The 18,425-nt window shown below is 41.1% G+C and overlaps 2 protein-coding genes across 3 annotated transcripts in view; one reads left to right on the plus strand and one right to left on the minus strand.

The window, feature by feature from the left end:
• uggt2 (UDP-glucose glycoprotein glucosyltransferase 2) overlaps positions 1 to 6,317 on the plus strand; it is a 42,980-nt gene extending 36,663 nt beyond the window's left edge. For both annotated transcript variants that reach the window (XM_030080969.1, XM_030080968.1), the window contains exons 33-40: positions 284 to 388; positions 517 to 601; positions 1,522 to 1,704; positions 1,891 to 2,051; positions 3,317 to 3,431; positions 3,567 to 3,683; positions 4,772 to 4,937; positions 5,120 to 6,317. In XM_030080969.1, coding sequence (XP_029936829.1) covers positions 284 to 388; positions 517 to 601; positions 1,522 to 1,704; positions 1,891 to 2,051; positions 3,317 to 3,431; positions 3,567 to 3,683; positions 4,772 to 4,937; positions 5,120 to 5,142 — 955 coding nt within the window. In that variant the 3' untranslated portion in view covers positions 5,143 to 6,317. The remainder of the gene's footprint in view (positions 1 to 283; positions 389 to 516; positions 602 to 1,521; positions 1,705 to 1,890; positions 2,052 to 3,316; positions 3,432 to 3,566; positions 3,684 to 4,771; positions 4,938 to 5,119) is intronic.
• Positions 6,318 to 6,912: 595 nt separating this feature from the next.
• On the minus strand, positions 6,913 to 16,840 carry dnajc3a (DnaJ (Hsp40) homolog, subfamily C, member 3a). Its single transcript, XM_030081615.1, has 12 exons — positions 16,759 to 16,840; positions 16,170 to 16,280; positions 15,950 to 16,074; positions 15,507 to 15,581; positions 13,485 to 13,637; positions 13,177 to 13,358; positions 12,618 to 12,737; positions 12,204 to 12,309; positions 11,983 to 12,103; positions 9,197 to 9,329; positions 8,297 to 8,445; positions 6,913 to 7,497 (listed from the first exon to the last, which is right to left on the minus strand). The coding sequence occupies exons 1-12, from the start codon at positions 16,838 to 16,840 to the stop codon at positions 7,343 to 7,345; spliced, it is 1,512 nt and encodes a 503-aa protein (XP_029937475.1). The 3' UTR covers positions 6,913 to 7,342.
• Positions 16,841 to 18,425: the final 1,585 nt, after the last annotated feature.

The following is an 18,425-nucleotide window of genomic DNA, read 5'->3' on the forward strand; positions in this document are numbered from 1 at the left end:
ACAGCACTTTCTGCTGTAAAATGCACAATCTTGGTCTGCCAGAGCATTGTCATTCTCTTTGTAATTCTTTCATTTTAAAAAGCACCTCATTTTCCTGCAAAAATAATGCATGGTTTGTTTGTTTGAAAATGTTTTCTGTGTCAGCTGTTAAATCCAGTGTTTTTGCTCCTGGCTCTGCAAAAGCATGGTAACTACTGGCTCCGTTGTGATTCGCTGTTGCTAAATGAAAAGTATGCATCAATCAGAAAGGCAGCAGGCTTATGTATTATGTGGTGCTTTACAGCATCACAGGTGGAGGCTCCAGGTCAGATGATGGAGAGAAGAAGAAAGAGGATGTTCTGAACATCTTTTCTGTGGCTTCGGGCCATCTATATGAGCGCTTTCTGAGGTGGGTCACTTTACACGCACACACACAAGCACACACTTATTTCCAGGCTCCACACACCACTTTCCTTTTTAGCCCTGTTCCTCTGAGACTCACCCTTCACTCTTTCTATCTCTGTCTCTCTGTTCCAGAATAATGATGCTGTCTGTCCTTCGGCATACCAAAACCCCTGTCAAGTTCTGGTTTCTCAAGAATTACCTCTCCCCCTCCTTCAAGGTAGCTTCCTTGCTTCATGACTCCATGCAAACTTTCTGCCTCCCTGCCTGGTTGCAGTAACTTTATCTCAGTTCCTCAGTGACCCCTGGGAGGCCCCGATTTGTTTGTACTGAGCAAAGAAAGGATCTGTGGGTTGGCTCCTCCTTTGTGATGGTCTGTGTTTCATCTCCTGGTTTTTCCTATAGGGATAAATCTATATGCAATGCCTTCTGTGACCCATCTTGAATCGCAAAAATAGCAATAACAGTCTGGGTTGCAGTTCAAATTTTTTGTATTCATGACATATACAGTATTAGGGGATACATATTTATTCATGCACTGTGTTCTTCAAATGATTCATGTATATTAAGTGGACGCTAGACACGTTTATGGAAGGTTTCCCCAATCAGTTTTGTAACTGTTGAATGAAAAGTTGTTGGGTCAAGCCAGGCTTTTGCAAAAAATTGAGACTGGGTTTATTTCACCTCTGGTGATGTTTTTTTTTTTTTTTTTTTATCCATTGTTAGGAGAATGTTCTTATAGAATCAAAAAGGAGTTTGTGTACACAAGTCCATCAGAGTGGTCTTTCATTCAAGTTTCTTCAATTACAGTACAGGGTACAAAGCACAAATGTTTCGGCCAAGCCTTCATCAGTGTGCAGTCTGTACTGATTGCACACTGATTGCACATTTTCAGCGTAAGCCTTTATCAGTGTGCAGTCATTGCAGCAGTGCAGATTGCACACTGATGAGAGCTTGGGCTGAAATGTTAGTGCTTTGTATCCTGTGCTGTACTTGAAGAAACCTGGTTTAAAATAACATTTTGATGGACTTGGGTGTGTGAACTCCTTTTTTTGATTCTGTGGGACTTTTAAGTTACGTGTATGCACTCCACCATTTTAGTATCTTTGGCTGACCACAATGATTTTTGTTTTTCTGCAGGAGACCATCCCTCGCATGGCAGAGGCCTATGGCTTCCAGTATGAACTGGTGCAGTACAAGTGGCCCCGCTGGCTCCACCAGCAGAGTGAGAAACAGCGCATTATCTGGGGCTACAAGATCCTCTTTCTGGATGTCCTCTTTCCCTTGGCTGTGGACAAGATCATTTTTGTAGATGCTGACCAGGTAATTGTTCACTTGAACTGCTGCAGGGGAGAGCTGTGTATGAGTGTGATGCTGAGGGGGAGAGAGACTTTTATATCAGTCCCAGTGCTGGAGTGCAGATTGGTTGATTTATCCTTGCCATCTCAGGTGAGTATTGAAGAGTGCTGAAGTGTTGGCACTTCAAAGTGTCCTTCGTCCCCTTCATAGATAGTACGGGCTGATCTGAAGGAGCTGAGGGATTTGAACCTGGAGGGCGCCCCTTATGGTTACACTCCATTTTGCGATAGTCGCAGAGAGATGGAGGGATACCGCTTCTGGAAGACCGGCTACTGGGCCTCACATCTGGGACACAGGAAGTACCACATCAGGTACACATCAATGCATAACTGTGAAATGGCTTATAGCAGCATAGACTGTTCTGTATGCCCAGCAAGGACTTCTGACATTTTACTTACACCAGCACAAATAGCTATTGTGCATCCAGGATTATTTTTTACATTTACAAATGTACAACAGTATAATCTTCTTCCCTCACCTCTCAATCCTACTGTAGTTATTTTTTCACAGAAAATGAAGGTTACCAGGTTTTTCTCTCAAGGTGCTTGGCAGAATAAATCCATATATTTCAAAATATTAACATTCGAAACATTCTGCTGCTGACAGCCAGTGATTTCTTTTAGGCTATTCACACTGTTTATTCAGCTGGAGACAGTCATGACTTATTCTCTGTACTTCACATAGTAGAATGAAAGGAGCTGTGAATAAAGAAAAGTCGAAAGAGACTACACTGCTTACGGGGTAGATACCCATTGGAAAAAAATCTTTTCATGTACCTCAGCAATTGTGAAAATAGATCTATACCTGTTTCCTGTTCATCATTACATGTTTCTGGCTTGGATCCAATGAATTATCTAGAGGAATTATTCATTATTCTACGTGGAACCTCTGTTTCAAGTTCTTCCCAATCCCATATACTGTACAACAGAGGAAGAAGAGAAACGCGGAGGCTTATTGTAGTGTCACCTAATTCTGTCGTTACACCTGATATCGCGTACAACCATGGTGCAAATTAAATTGGAAAAAGACTAAGTGTGAAACAAAAAGGGCAGGGACTTCTTGCTGAGTGTGTGGCTCTTTAGATGCGGCTTAATCAGCTGCCAGCCAGTAGCGCCGCTGAGCAGAGGAGGCTGCCCAGCTAGCAGAGCTTTCCTCCGGAGCAGTAGCTGAGCAGGAGGGGGAAAAGAAGTGCCATCAGGAAGCCACAATGATTTTATTGGAGGCCAGTGTGCAGCCTAGCTCCACAGGGCTGGAGAGAAGCAGCAAGGGTGAGAGATGATCCGCACCATTGAGCTCTGGGAAAACATGGCAGTGAATATCCTCTTGCATGGCTCAGACCTAATAAGTGATGTAAAGTTTCTATATATTGTACCTTTGGGTGTATTAATTTTCTACACTATACATGCTGTTTTGTTAGTGTGCCTGGGGCTTTTGTCTTGATTAAGCCATTCTAACAAGGGGATTCCTGTGGATTTCCCCCTTCAGGAAGTGGTTTCAGCATTTTCTCACACCTGCTTTCTCTTCTTGTGCCCCCCCCCCCCCTTCTCTCTCTTACTTGCCCCATATTTCAAACCAGTGCGCTGTATGTAGTCGATTTAAAGAAGTTCCGTAAGATTGCAGCGGGAGACAGATTACGTGGGCAATACCAAGCGTTGAGCCAAGACCCCAACAGTCTGTCTAACCTGGACCAGGTAACTCAAAGAAAACTTAATTGTGTGGTCTCATGTAGTTTGCTCAAAGTTTCTTAATTTCCTTTATCACCCATTTCTCACCTGCTATTGTATTGGGCTATGCCTGCATATCATTTTGTTCTGTGATCTTTGTAGGACCTTCCTAACAATATGATCCACCAAGTGGCCATCAAGTCTCTGCCTCAGGACTGGCTGTGGTGTGAGACGTGGTGTGACGACACCTCTAAAGCCACAGCAAAGACCATAGACCTGGTGAGACCCCCAGCATTTACATCTGACTCTGATACCAGTCTTTCCCCAAGCATGCAGGTTTTACAGGTTTTTATGTGCTAAAAATAAAGTGGGTGATGACGTTTACACCAGAAGCCCCTGTTTGCATATTTCACCCCCAGATTAACATGTCACAATCCTCCAACCTGACTGAAACGCAGTACGTCGAGAGTTGTAGCCCAGCGTTGTCACATCACAGTGACACTGAACGTAAATCCAATCCAAAAGCAATTTAGCAATCAAGGCAAGTTATTAGCGATTTATCATAGTACATAGGTTAAAGTTAGACTGAGGTTAGAGCTTTGCACCCTAAAATGTAGAGCATGTCCAGCATCATTGTGCCTATGCAGGTTGCAAATTAGCAGAAAACCTGTTAATACCTCCACTAATTGGAGGCAAAGCCAATAATTACCTGGTACTGTTTTTTTTGTTTTTTTTTCCCCAGGTCAATTCAAAAAGGGTAATAGTATTAAATAATAATTAGTAACTTGGGAAGCTACTGTAAATGATATCATGGCATACATGGAAATAGATTTTAAAAATATTTTTATATGTAACAGAAAATATTCCTCTGTTCCTTCATTCCTTCGCAGTCAAATACAGAAGTCCCATATATATTTTCACCTTGAATCCCTCGTTTGCTCAGGTTGAACCTTCATGCTGATAAGAGAAATCATTTTTGTAGAGGACAACTTCAAGTGCAGCTTTAGTGGTTTCTGTGAACTGTAGCTGCTGTAGCACTGAAAAAACCCTCAGCCACTGCTGTCCATGAGTCACTCAGAATTTGGGACAGAACAGGGGAGTGATCCTGCAGTGTCTTAAACTAATTTAGAGAATTATTGGACAGGCTCCACTGGACTGAGATAGGAACAATTTTCTCATAGTGGTATGGGACACCACTCGGCAATCCAGACACACGAGACACAGACTAATGTCGTTTTAACAGAATAGGAAATCAAATCAGGTTTAAATGTCTGCCACAGACAGTGCTGGGAGTGATGATGCAGCTTGTTGGGAGGAAGTCACACTGGTGGCTTGAGTGATGCGTTGCGTCTGCTTATCTGCTACAGTGCAATAACCCAAAGACCAAGGAGCCCAAGCTAACGGCAGCGGCAAGGATTGTGCCTGAATGGGTTGAGTACGACAACGAGATCAAACGGCTACTGGCACGAGTCCAGGAGCCGGAAAACACAGCAACGCAAAGACAGACTCCTGCTCCCTCACAGCAAAAACAAGGTTAACAAAAAATACTCGTGTCTCAAAAAAATGTTTTTCATATGGCAGAGAAGTCCAATTACTTGTCAGTGCAGTATGATTGACCTTTTTCTTGGCCAGATTTGTGCCTTGGACACTCTCTGACCACCCACTCATTGTCCAACTTAATTTCTTTCTAACGTTTCTTCTTGTTTGCACTCCAGACAACCAGCGGGATGAACTCTAGTATCTGACAGCATCATGCCGGAGAGCAAAGAGGCAGCCTTTTGCACCCCGTCCTCCTGTGAAGCTTGACGATGTACATTTCCAACAAAACTTAGCCATGGAGTGTTACATCTGCAATCTGGGAAAGATAGAAGGATAAAGAGAAATATTTTTCAGAAGCTGTCATGCTGTATCTTTTTCTATGGTTTCTATAAAATGTGTTTTACAAATCACTACATGACACAGCTGCTCACTGTTCAGTTATGGTATGCCATCAACACTATAGTCAGAACTTGGTTAGTATGTGGTTAATTGGATTATGAAGTAAATGCAGGGAAATTGCTGAATCTAGTATTAAGTATTAAGACAAATGGGACAGATTGCACTGATATTGTATGCAAAGAAGACACCTGCCAAAGAATTTTAATCATGCAGGTTTAAACTAATTTATAACCCCAATGCTTTGTACTATTATTATTTTTTAAAGCTAGAGGTCACATTTGCAAAAAAGCTTATAAATTAAGTATTAAGTCATTACTGTTGACGCCAAGGGTGCAACAGCATCTTCGACTGAAATGCCTGAACCAAAAAGTGATTTGGGGCTATTTACCTAAATTTAATGTCAGTTTTTGCTGCAGAGTTGTCGCATTGGAGCAGTATTTCTTACTGGACGTGATGTATAGACACAGTCAAGCCTGGAAAAGTGCTATACTAATTGACTAAATGCCTCCTTGCCAAGTCATGTGATGCTCTTTTAGACATAATGTTATGTTGGCTGATGACGCCAACCTTTATTATCGCCAAGTCGTGGATCAAAGAATCCTCATTTGCACACTAAAGGTCATGGTTATAGTTAGAACACAGGATTTTAAGTTATTACAGTATGTTTACATCTTCTGTGTACAGTGTCTATGTCAGTATGTGTTCAATTTTTAGCCAGAATTTTTCAATACCTAAATTACACAGTGAAACAATATTTTTTGTCTCAGGAACAAAATAGATGTTGCTGCTCGACTGAAACCAACAGTACTTTTGTTTCTGTCTTAACAGTCAGTAGGAAATGGGTGCAGGATTTCTGCTGTCATGGCACCTATCTTTCACTCCGGTGTGTCAAATGGAAATGTTTACATTACTGTAATTGTCATTGCAGGTGTGAAAAATTAAATCTATCTTTGTTACAAAACCCAGTCAGTATAAAAGCTGTTCCTGTATTTCTTCTGGATGTGTGATTTATGCTGTGAAAGGCACAAGTCATAAATTGACTTTTTTTTTTTTTTGTCATTTTCCCCTCATCATGAACAACGTGCCAAGTGTTTTCCTCCAAAGATACTGCTGCACACTGGCTTACAACAAAGACCATTTAGGTTTACAGAACATGGGAGAAATCACACTCATATGGAGTAATATTAACTGCTTACCACTTCTCACGAAAACAACTAACTCTTAAATTACCTAAACTATGCACTCTGGACAGACTTATCACTCAATTCAGAAAACATCACTTCGGATTTTTTTTTTTTTTTTTTTTTTTTTTTTGAAGGTATAGGAAAATAGGAGAAAATAGGGAGAGGTGAGAACGATGCAAAAGTAGTGAGTGTCATCTTTCAAACTTAGATGTCAGTCTTCATTTATAGTTTCATCATTTTAATACTTATTTTAGTCTTGAAGTTATTTTTAGCTTACGCAATTAGGTTTTGATATGCTTGAACTATATACTATAATTGTTCAAAAAAAGTGGAGGTACTCCATAATTTTCCATGTGTAGTAATACTCCAAAAGGCAAACTCCTCAGTTAAAATTAACAAGCATAAATAGTTATTTATTTACAGTTCAGAAAAACTCCATTCATATAAAAATAATGCCGTACTTATGTACACTTTAATCTTAGGAATGGATGTGAATTTCAGAGTCTACCTTACATCGGCAGGGCGTTAAGTGCCACTTAGGAATTAACCCTTTAGTCTCTTGATTGGAATCTCTACAGAAAAGAGCTGCTTCAAACATGGCAGATATTTGTTAGCATAGCAACAGACTTTTCCCAAACGGAATCCAAAGTTGTATCATTTAACAACAGGATGCATGTTGAGTTGGAGTAATGTCCTCCAACACACTGTCGTGAGTCTCTACAGGTATTTATTTGGCATCATTCAGGCCAGTGTTTTCCCTTTAAATAGGGAGGAAAATAGAAAACTCAGCTCCAGCTGTACTGGATACGAGCGTCCTCAGTTGAAACCGAATTTAAAATTGAAGCTTCCAGAGCCGAAGGGGTTGAATCCCTGGAAGCCGTGGAAGCCTCCATGGAAGGGATGGTGGTGACCTCCCTGCTGGCTCTCTGGGTCCAGGGGGTCTTCCCCGTGGTCAAACTTTGTTCTCATCTCTAGAAACACAAAAAAGGTCCACACGTTAGTATCTAACTACACAACAAAATCTATTACTTCTGTAAAGTATCAGAAATAGAAACATACAATTATAGGGCCAGAGGCAACATTATTAAAGTTGAAGCTCAAAAAAGGAAACCCTACAGATAACTGTACTAACCATTAGGCCCGAACAATATAGAAATAAAGAAATGAATCATATTGCAAATGCAATACAATTAATGATTTTAGAAGGAATGATATTTTTTGCATCATAAAACACAAAGAAAAACCTAAAATAATGAGCTGATTTTGCTGAGTTCTGTACCAAACAAACATCATGTTTTCTTACATCTGTAGAATACAATTTGTAGGCCACAGCATCTGTGTGGCACCACGATGATTGATCTACAGTGGTATTCTGTCACACATTTTACCTCTCCCAAAAAGTGCTTCTCCTGCAGTTTAGATTTTGCTCTTGCTGTTTGCTCTGATTTTGATAATATTTTCATAAATTGTTGAGCCCCACTTAACATGTAGAAGCCTATCAGCGTCAGAACAGTGATGTCAAGGTCAAATGTGTGTGAACAGAAAAATGCATATTAATTGAAGTTTCAATTAACATGGTGGTGGGAGAAAACTAACGTCCTATCTGAAATGTGTAATGAGAGCTCGGTGGCGTCCCGTTATGGATAATGGCTCAGTTTACTGTGGCTCGGACAAGGCTGGTGACTACTGAGCAGCTCAGAACAGCTCCTCAGAGGCCTGACATTCTCTGGGTGAGCGGCGGCGCTCTGACAAGACGACCGGGCTTTTTACCTGGGTCAGTGAGAACCTCTTTAGCCTGAGCAATGTCTATGAACTTCTTCTCAGCCTTTTTCTTCTCCTCTGGGTCCTTGAAGTTGTCCGGGTGCCACTGCTGTGCCAGTTTCCTGTAGGCCTTGATAATCTCCTTCTTCTGGGCAGTTCTGTTGCAGGGAGTAAATCATCAAGAGTACATCAGTGTATTTCTGGAAAATGTGAGAAAGACTTGTCATGACTAATGAGTGGTTCAGTTACTTAAAAAACATTCCTTCTTGGCTGAGAAAAGTTCAAAAGGCATAAACAGTCTGGTTTTCACTGCAGTTGGGCATTCCGTAGAAATGTGGCCCAGTGTGGTATGAAAACTGAAAACTGCTTAAATCCATCATCTAAAGCAAAGATGTTCTTTCATTGTGGTACATTCTTTAAAGAGCTCATATATTAAGAAAGGGCCAAATGTCATATGTTGAAAAACAACAACAACAACAACAACAACAACAACAACAACAACAACAACAATAACAAAGTAGCAGGAATAATTAGTAGGAATAATTTTTGCATCTTAATTTTCATTTTCACAGGGAGAAATTTATGAACATTTATGATAATGTGATTTTTGCTGGTGTCTACCAAACAAACCCAGGACATCTATGTATCACTACAATACTTCATTTATAATGCAATTTTTTTCATGTTACGTTCATGCCGAAAAACAAAAAACAAAAAACAAAAAAATAAATAAATAAATAAAAATCACAGCCACTATGATTTGGGTATTACACTGCAATATTATACTGCAATTGTGATCATCTTTCAGCTGATTGTTCAGACCCATTTACTAAATAGCATGACCTTCCCTGTCTGGATTATACTTAAAATAAAATTCCAAATGCCAAATGAAATGGGGTGGGCGCTCACCTCTTCACGCCCAGGATCTTGTAGTAGTCCCTTTTCTGCGACTGCTTGAGAAGCCGCTGAGCTCTCTCCAGGCCCTCTTTGATCTGACGGTCATTCTCACTGTGCTGACTGGCCGTCTCATAGTCCTTAATAGCTGAGGAAAAAAAAAGAAAGAATGGAGAACGTGATCAATATTGCTTTATATTTGCAGAAACATACGGTGCAGCAGTGTCGTGTAGTGAGGCAAAGAACAATTTTCCTTCAACTGCGAAATCCACATTCAAGCTCTCATTTCACCAAGCATCCAGCCAACTTACTGCAAGTGTCTTTGAGCAAGGCACTTAACCCCTACCAGCTACAGTGGTTCAGTTTGACGCTGCACTTCCCCTTTCATATGGAGAGGGGCAAGCAAAAAGAGGATCTCTGCATAGATATCAGTCAGGTTTGAGGTTATTAATACCAAAATCACTGGCGTTGTTCACTTTTTCACACCTCTGCCGCTTTAACAAACATTATGACCCAGAAACCCTTGCTTGACTAACAAGTGTTCTTTGCAGTGACAGGTGGTAATCGCTCACATCACATGAAATGACTGCATAATCTGTAGTGTAGTCATGTAGCAAACCACTTTATTCATTTAGTAAGCCCCATCACCTTCAGTTTGTGGTGCGGCAGCTCCAGGCTGCGTTTGTGTGTGTGTGTGTGTTTGTGGTGCTTTGAGGCTTGTTTACCCTGTGAGGTGTACTGAGGTGTGTATGTGTGTGTTTGCGTGTGATGAGTGTGTGTACTGAGTGCGAGGCCCATGGGTTCTGACAGTTTAAAAGCCCACGTGAGGGCTGACGCTCCCACCTGCCGGTGTGTTCATGCCTAAGCAGATAAAGTGTGTTAATGACAGTCTAAACCTCCTCTGCCCAGCCAACATGCCCTGTGGTTGCAGAGCTGATGGAGAGCATCTTGGTGTGGGGTTTTATTACACAGGGGCTGGCTCGCCTGGGGTAACCATGTGATGTTTTGTTTTTTCTTCATTTTTTCCTTTCATCTTCTCAACAACAGAAGCTAAAACCGTATCGTCTAAATCTTTTATATATTCATTTATTTATTCGCATTAGCAAACAGATTTATGTGTAAAATGGTACGCTACAGGCTAACAATATACACACACAATGATAACACCCTGACTGATCTAGTAATTAGACATGGAGCTTCAATATGGCTCCATTTTCCTTTTGTAATGGAAATTGCAGAAGTGTTTTAAGTTTTAATGCACTGAACAAACAGAGGGAAAATCAAATGTAAATAAATGAATGCTACAGGAGTAAATGACACAGTCTAGCTGTCCAGAGTTTTACACGGCTAGTGATGAGAGATTATCTATTTTTTCCCCTCTTTTTATAAGAACATCGTTATGACATTATGCTGGCACCCTGTGCATAAACACACTGATGAGGAATGGATGGCTTCCATTAAATTTCAACCAGGTTTGACAGATAAACATAAAGTGTAGGCAGGGATTTCAACCAAAATATCCATTGGTTGTTTGCACAAAACGGTGACAGAAAACCAGGTGACGGGCAAGCATGATGATGATGATGTAGGAAAGAGACCTTGGACTAAATGACAGATTTTAACAGTCTTGGAGATTTCACCATCTCCTATCACTGGACTTTCTGCGAACTGACAAGACAGGGGGGACCTTTGTTTAAAGCTAATCCCTCCTTTGCCAGCAAAGGCATTATAGAGATAGTGAAAGCTGTATGTGTGTGTGTGTGTGTGTGTGTGTGTGTGTGTGTGTGTGTGTGTGTGTGTGTGTCTTTTGGCACTGCCACCTAAGAATGGCTTTGGGCTTGATAAATGAGAAACAGTGCATAATTCCAGCCTGCGAAGCACAGCAGTTGTAGATCTCTGAGCTCACACTTAGGTCTAATGATAGCAGATCATGTAGGAGTGTTAACAGACATATATACATTTTACTGGTATCACATTTTCATGCAAAACACATGGGACACATGTGCAATAACCAAATTAGATATAGAGACCCTATCTATATAGGTGCATTTCTAATTTTTTAAACTAAATTTCAGTTCCATTGAAACAAAATCTGGTGAGGTACAAAAAGACTGTAAAATTAGATTTGGATTGATTAGATATGATCATGCCTCTTTCATATGCCTGCGTGTTTCCTACACTAAGAGCAGATGCTTTGATGCTGAAACAACACACTCTACATTCATCTCACTTCAAAACAACCAAAGCAACTGTTTGACTGCATCTCACATAAGCTGTAATCCATTTATTTTGCTGAAAACCATGTACAAAGTTTGACACAAGGATCCCATGGGCCACACTCTGCAATGACACGATTAAGCTAGGGGTCTCATTTGTATTAAAACATAAATATACGTTTTGCAAATGAAACACAATGACTTTGTTCTCCTACTTAATTTAACTTAACTAAAATAAAGTGGGAAAACACTGTTCTGAGACAGGCATGGAACTAACGTCAAACATGTTAATAAATTCATCCATCTGGAAGCAACGTTCAGGGTACAACTGTTAAATGAAACCCCAAAGAGCATTTGTTTTAATTTACACATACATAATAAACACATCAACTACAACACACTTCACACCTGTATTGTTAACACACCTACAACACAAAAGGTGCAGCACTAATGGATTTTCTTACATCAAATGAACAGGCTTCCCTTGGAGAATGGGACTCTGACACTAGAGGAGTGCATGAAGTTGAAAAGGAAACAATATAACAGATCTGAAGTGCATACAACGGCATCTGACAAGACTCTTACCTTCCTCGTACTGCTCTTCTTGGACATAGGCCTCGGCTCTGTCTTTCAGCGCATTGACATTCTCTGGGTCTGACTGGAGGACTTCACTACACACTGAGACAGCTCTGCTAGCCTGCTGGCTCTGTCATCACACACACATCAAACACCCTCAGTACCCTTGAATGAAATTAATAGAACCAGACCAGTCGACACAAACCCAGTAGTTGAAAACGTAGCCTTACCTGTGCCAGTGCATGGCAGATGCGCTCCTTGGCATGGAGGGAGTAATGGTGCACGTTGGGCTCAGTCTTCATCACCGCCTCATACTTGCTCACAGCGTCCTCATACCTAAGGAAAGCAAGAGACACATAACATTGTTTCAGCACTGCTGTGACACTGGGTATGCCACTCCTGCACCATCTCTGTTTAACACTTGTGAATATGATATGAAGTGATGTGTGCCAAAAGTTGTGATGCCTGCTTATAAACTCTGCAGGTGAGGGTGCCTGTGGGTAAATGGGCAGTCAAGACTAAGCAGCAGCTGATGCAATTTCTGGTGTTCAGTGTTCAGGGTATATTACAGGGATATACATTTGCACTGAATAAATACACACAGACACACACACACACACACACACACACACACACCCACACACCTCTTCTCTTGGATGAGCTCCTCGGCAGACTGGATCTGTTTGTTGAGCTTCTTCACCTGCTTGTAATGGCTGTAGCACTGCTTGTGATCAGGATCCAGCTTCAGGCACTCACGCACCTCACTGCACATCAGAGGTAAGGAGGAAAAAAAAAAAGATAAGGGTGATTAAAAACAGTCCCACGTTTTTCCCATGACATAAAACAGTGTACCATATATGACATGGTGCCCACACATACATCAGACATGAACAATTGCTATAAACATGAATGCATCAATATGACTTTTTCGCTGCTGGACACTCAAATGTGCAAATTTCATCCTTTACATTAACAACAACACAACTTCAAACCACAAAATACTGAAAGAGCTACTCTCTATGTCAGGGAAAAGTATAAAATGTGCTGTGTTTCTTGTCATGTTACACGAGATTCTAGGAAAATTATTTTAGGAACTGGAACATTTTCACATAGGGACACGCTATATTTGTCTGGCACTTAGCACATTGTCCACCACCATTATTAAGACATCTTTAAACACAGCAGCCTGCAAGCATGTCTTACTTTAGTGACATCTCATGGTCTCCCAGGTTATAGTAGATGGTGCTAAGTTTGTAGAAGGCCTTGGTGTTGTCACTCTTCAACTTGGAGGCAGCTTTAAGGTCGCTAATAGCTTTCCCCATCTCTCCCATCTGAATGAAACACTCTGCTCGCAGCTCCCGAGAGGCCACATCCCAAACACAAGTCTGGAACAGGAAGACATTTACTAATAGTCTCTGCATCCTTATTATGATATGCAGCAGAGATGGCATTTACAAAGTGGTCACCCTTGCCAGGAATACTAGGCAATATTGACGAAGTATGTTGCTTACTTCAATGATGGTGTCAAACTGGGCAGCAGCTGTCATGTAATCCTTGCTGCTGAAGCTGCTGTGTGCCTGAGCCAGCAGCCGCTGTATTTCATCTGACTTGGTGAGCTGACTCTGGGCCTCCTTCTGTTCTTTGTCGCTGGGGTTGGACTTGAGCTGAAACACAGTGAGGCCAGGCATTACATCAAGTACGTCCAGCGGTGATCAAAGCAGTTTTGCCACAAACTGAATTAAGTGGAGAAATATATCTATCAGGTGAGGAAAGGAGTGGAGTGGGGGGGTGAGAGCACGGAAGAAAGAGGAGGAGCTAGAGAAAAAGGGAACATGAAGGAATGCAGACGGTAGATCAGAGACACACAACTTGCAAAGGAATTTCAACTCTCATCACTACCAACTCCCACCCATATAGTCAAGCTCTTATATTTCAAAAGATACTTGTGCCAACTTTGACTCTTAAAAGCATTGCCAATCACAGCAGCGCTTACTTACCATTCCCTAAACCCATTACACTATAATCATCCTCATCATAGAGGTCATCATCTTCACGAGAGCAATCTCAGCTAATGGCATATCCTTTACAAATAGACCTGGCTATCCCGTAAGTGTTTCCTGCTAGCTCAGCCTTGGGAAGAGAGTAATGCATAAATGTGATGCATTACACCCTGCCAACGTTCTGGACTGCTGAAACAGCAGGATAGCATGCACCTCTAACCAGACCTATTGACATCATACCAGCAAAATATGGAACACATAAAACTGCACGAGTAAAGATGACTATTGGCCCCTACTGGAAATCTCAGTTCTTGCCCCCTTTCGAAGCAGGAGGCATGATAGTTGATTTCAGTTATAAAACTTTCTATAGCTTTGCTCTCAGAAATTGATTTTTTTTAAACATGTATTTAAAGAAAACTCACAAATAATACTGCTTAGTAGCCAGACATTTTTGTACTAGTTTAGCCACCTGAAGCTTTACATTGCAACACAATGGCTGTGCATCAATCTAGACATAATGATGTTATCAAAAGCTGGTGAGTTCTCTGTATATTCATTAAAAGACAATGAAAGGGCAAGGACAAACTGTCAAGACAGGTCTCAGAAGCTGCAGGCCTGCCATATGCTGTTTGCAGAATGTCACAATATCTGATGATCACATCCAATAATCATGCGCAAGAGTAATTACTGAGTCATTTTCCCCCACATGATAACCTCACCCAGAACAGAGCAGCTTTCAGTGGAATTTCAGAACTGAAAATAGATCTGCAACAAGGGCATTTATGTTATGACACCTTGGGGTAAATGGTATTTCTAATGGAAAACGTATTAGTGAGTTTTAACCTTTATCCTGAACGAGCAAATGGAAATGATCCCTTAAGGCCCAAATGAAAACTGGCTGCCAACTAAATTATCATCAACCATCTTGTAATTTGATTTAATAAATACACGCAGGGATTTTCCTGTGCTTTTTTTAAGCACTTATGTGGCGACTGAAGTGTTCTACTCACACTGCTGTTTACCTGTTAGTCAGTGCTCGATTTCAAAGATTTTTTTTTGTTTGAGTTTATTCAAGAACAAGTTCAAGTTCATGTGAGCTCTTCACTTTGATCTTCTCAATCAAACAAGACTCCTCCATGTTGTCTACTTCATCAACTAGGTAGGTCTGAAATCCTTTGCAGACCTACCCAGACTGACCTAATGCATCGATGTGCATTGTGAAAAAGCACACTTATCATTGTAAGACCTCTTCCAATTTATAAGATGATTCATAAATGCAAGGTTTATGACTGTCTGGGTTAACAGCCATATTGGTGAATTTTAGTCTGTTTCGAGAAGAAAACAGTAAAATAAAGTCCAGTTCTCCTGCATCACTGGAAACTGAAAAGCATTACATCTCACGACTATACCAGGTTATAGATCAACACTGACACCTTCTGGTGAAGTTCACCTCCACAATAAAGTGAGAATTACTTCTACTCAGTGATACTGCCATAAAGCCACAGAGTTCATCTTGGATACAACTATACTTACCACCTTCTTAAAGTCACTCTCTGCTTCATCCAGCTTCCCCTGCTTTAACAGGAGATTTCCTCTCTGAAGCCTTGCCTATTGAAAGAGGAAGTGAGAATTTGCTTTGTTGAAAGCTGTAAAAATAATTGAGACTTGGTCAACACAGCTGGCATAACTGACAAATTTCCCAATGTACAAAGTCATGTCTGTGCCTGGGCTATCTTCTGGCTTGAGCTGCAACAACTTGGGATATAAAATGCAAACATATCCTGCAGCAAGTTCTTCTCATTATGCATGCACACCAGTGTTTCTATCACTATAGCCCAGACCCGTATTGCATGTTTCTGGCAGGTTCCTACACAACAGAGTGCACAAATGATGCTGAAATGAAGGGTGAATTTCTCACATTTTGGCTCCAGGGCTGATAAGTTTTAACACCAAGTGATGTGCACAATAAAACTCACGGATGTGAAGTCTGGTTTGAGTTCGATGACTCTGCTCAGATCTGGCAGTGCAGACTTTGACTTCCCCATGGCTAGGTAAACAGTAGCTCTCCTGTAGTAGGCCATGTAGTTCTTTGGATCTCCATCTGGCCACCAACAAATAAAACCATTGCCACAAGCACTTTCAGATACACTGTCTGGGTTATGCGTTTTAAACAGCTGGTTTAATTCTGCAACTTACCCACAGCAGCATGGAAGTGAGAGAGGGCATCAGCTAGCTGGCCAGCAGCAAGGAGTTTCTTCCCCATTTCCAGGTGACTCTCCACACTGCCTTCCCTGCCACATTTTACTCCTGAGAGGAATCACAACACTGTCACACTTCACAGTAGGCAGTTCAAGTATTGCACATACATAAAATGTTAGCGAGCATGACAGACATGATACGAAACCAGGTGACATTTACATATTCAAAGCTGCAGCCTTCCCATCTCGCCATACTGCCCGACACTAAGTGGAACAGCTGTTTGACACTGAGCTATACATTTCTGTCAAAGTCACTGCACACACAGCAAAACAGGGCCAGCAACATATAAAGTTAGCTTGCTAATAAGCTACATTAGCTGGTTAGCAGCTAGCTGCTAAGCTGAGCACCGTCCCACAAACTTCTGCTTGAATTCAAAGCTAGCTAACCCTAACCTGTATGGTTTCCGCAGCCCTGCCCGAGTTAGAAATACTGTTACACTTAGTGTATCACGTCTGTCCGTCTACTGAAGGAATACCAAAGCTCAATATCAATGTTATCTTAACTGAAACAGAATAGTCAGTCTTACCTTCATATTTCAGGTCAAACAAAACAAGAACGAATGGCATGCAGGACAAGACTTTGCGTGCTACATGGCTGATGGAAACCATGGTTAGAGCAAAGTCTGGGTCAAATAACTTCTGAGGGTTTCTTCTTACAAACTCTGGACACTGTTATTGTAACTTCGCCTTAGTGTCTGACAGTCCCATGTGGTGACAGCTGCTCAGAGTAGGGATCACATCTCATTTTGTCCCAGTCAGAGCGCAGCGAGCCACTCAGCTCCGCCGGTCGTGGGTGGCTGTGATTGGCCAGACTGTAGGGAAACCCCGCCCACCTGGATTGGCTCAACAGAGAGGAGCCACGGCAGCACAAAGTCAGCATGTGTGTGTGTGTGTGTGTGTGTGTGTGTGTGTGTGTGTGTGTGTGTGTGTGTGTGTGTGTGTGTTGTTGGAAGACAGCAGGAAAGCTGTTCACTGAGCCTATTTAGTCATACTTTCTTTTTCTACACAAATTGTCTTGTCCTGCATAGGTTTTGTTTAACACCTTACATGTTCACTAAAAAGCAAGCCTGCCCACTGTTATGACAGGTATTAATGTACTGCTGTCACAAAATATTTATAGAAACACCCTCAACTTTACCGTATAATTTAAGTCCTATTCTCGTGTTGTATTTTATTCTGCAATGTACTTTTTCACCATTTTTTCCCCCAGCTGGCCTATTTATTATATCATTTCTAATGTTATTTGTGGGTAGCAGTGGTGTATTCTTTTCCTTTTAGTTACAGTACATGTTCCTTTTTATGTTCTATTCTCTGTAGCCTCTAAGTAAGCACTAATTAAGTCAGATTGTATTTATTTATTTAGGGGTGTTGGGGTTCCCATATCTTCTCATGAAAGAGCAGTGGCTTCCAAGCTGGGCTGCAGTGACCACCAAGGTTCCCTAAGGACTTTTATTTCACCTTTACTTCAGTATGTTCAGACTGTGCACTTTCAGAGAATCGTTGAATGAAACAAGTGAATGAACAAAACCCAAATATCTGCACTGCTCCCCAATGCCAGCATGTATAAGAATGTCTCTTTATAATCATATGCACAGAGACAGTTATATAAGTATGCACCAAGTTGTGCAACACAAATCTTCCCAGACATACCGTTCTATTAAAGGGCCATGTTATACAAAATTTTGGGAACCCTTACATCAGACCACATATCAACATTTATTTAAATTTGGTCCATGAAACCCCAGTGACAGTGTTTTTCTTGTGAGATATGACTGGTACTGCTGGTGGGAAGTATCTGTGGGTGCAGCGAAATATGTGACCAAAATAGAAATGCTTGTACATTCTCTCACTGTCCTAATTTCTAGGTAAATATCAGGGGAAATAAGCTGTTCTTCACTCTTACTCCTGGTGGCCACTACTGTAAAATGTACTGTTAATTTACAGCGATATCACCACAAAAAAACACTGTTTTGGCTGGCAAGCACAGATGATGAAGACACATGGCCTCCAGCAGTTTTGATGTCATTACTATGACTTGAGATTTGGATGTTGTACTGTGAAGATCATTTGGCAACACCTCAAACATTCAGCAATCCATAACATAATTTTGTTTTATTTCAAATGCTGAAAACACGCATTTATTCATAGAGTAAACAGAGTTAAATTTGAATTTTCATAGCTGAAATGCATCTTT

The sequence above is a fragment of the Myripristis murdjan genome, chromosome 21 (genome assembly GCF_902150065.1).
Source record: "Myripristis murdjan chromosome 21, fMyrMur1.1, whole genome shotgun sequence".
Taxonomy (NCBI): Eukaryota; Metazoa; Chordata; class Actinopteri; order Holocentriformes; family Holocentridae; genus Myripristis; species Myripristis murdjan.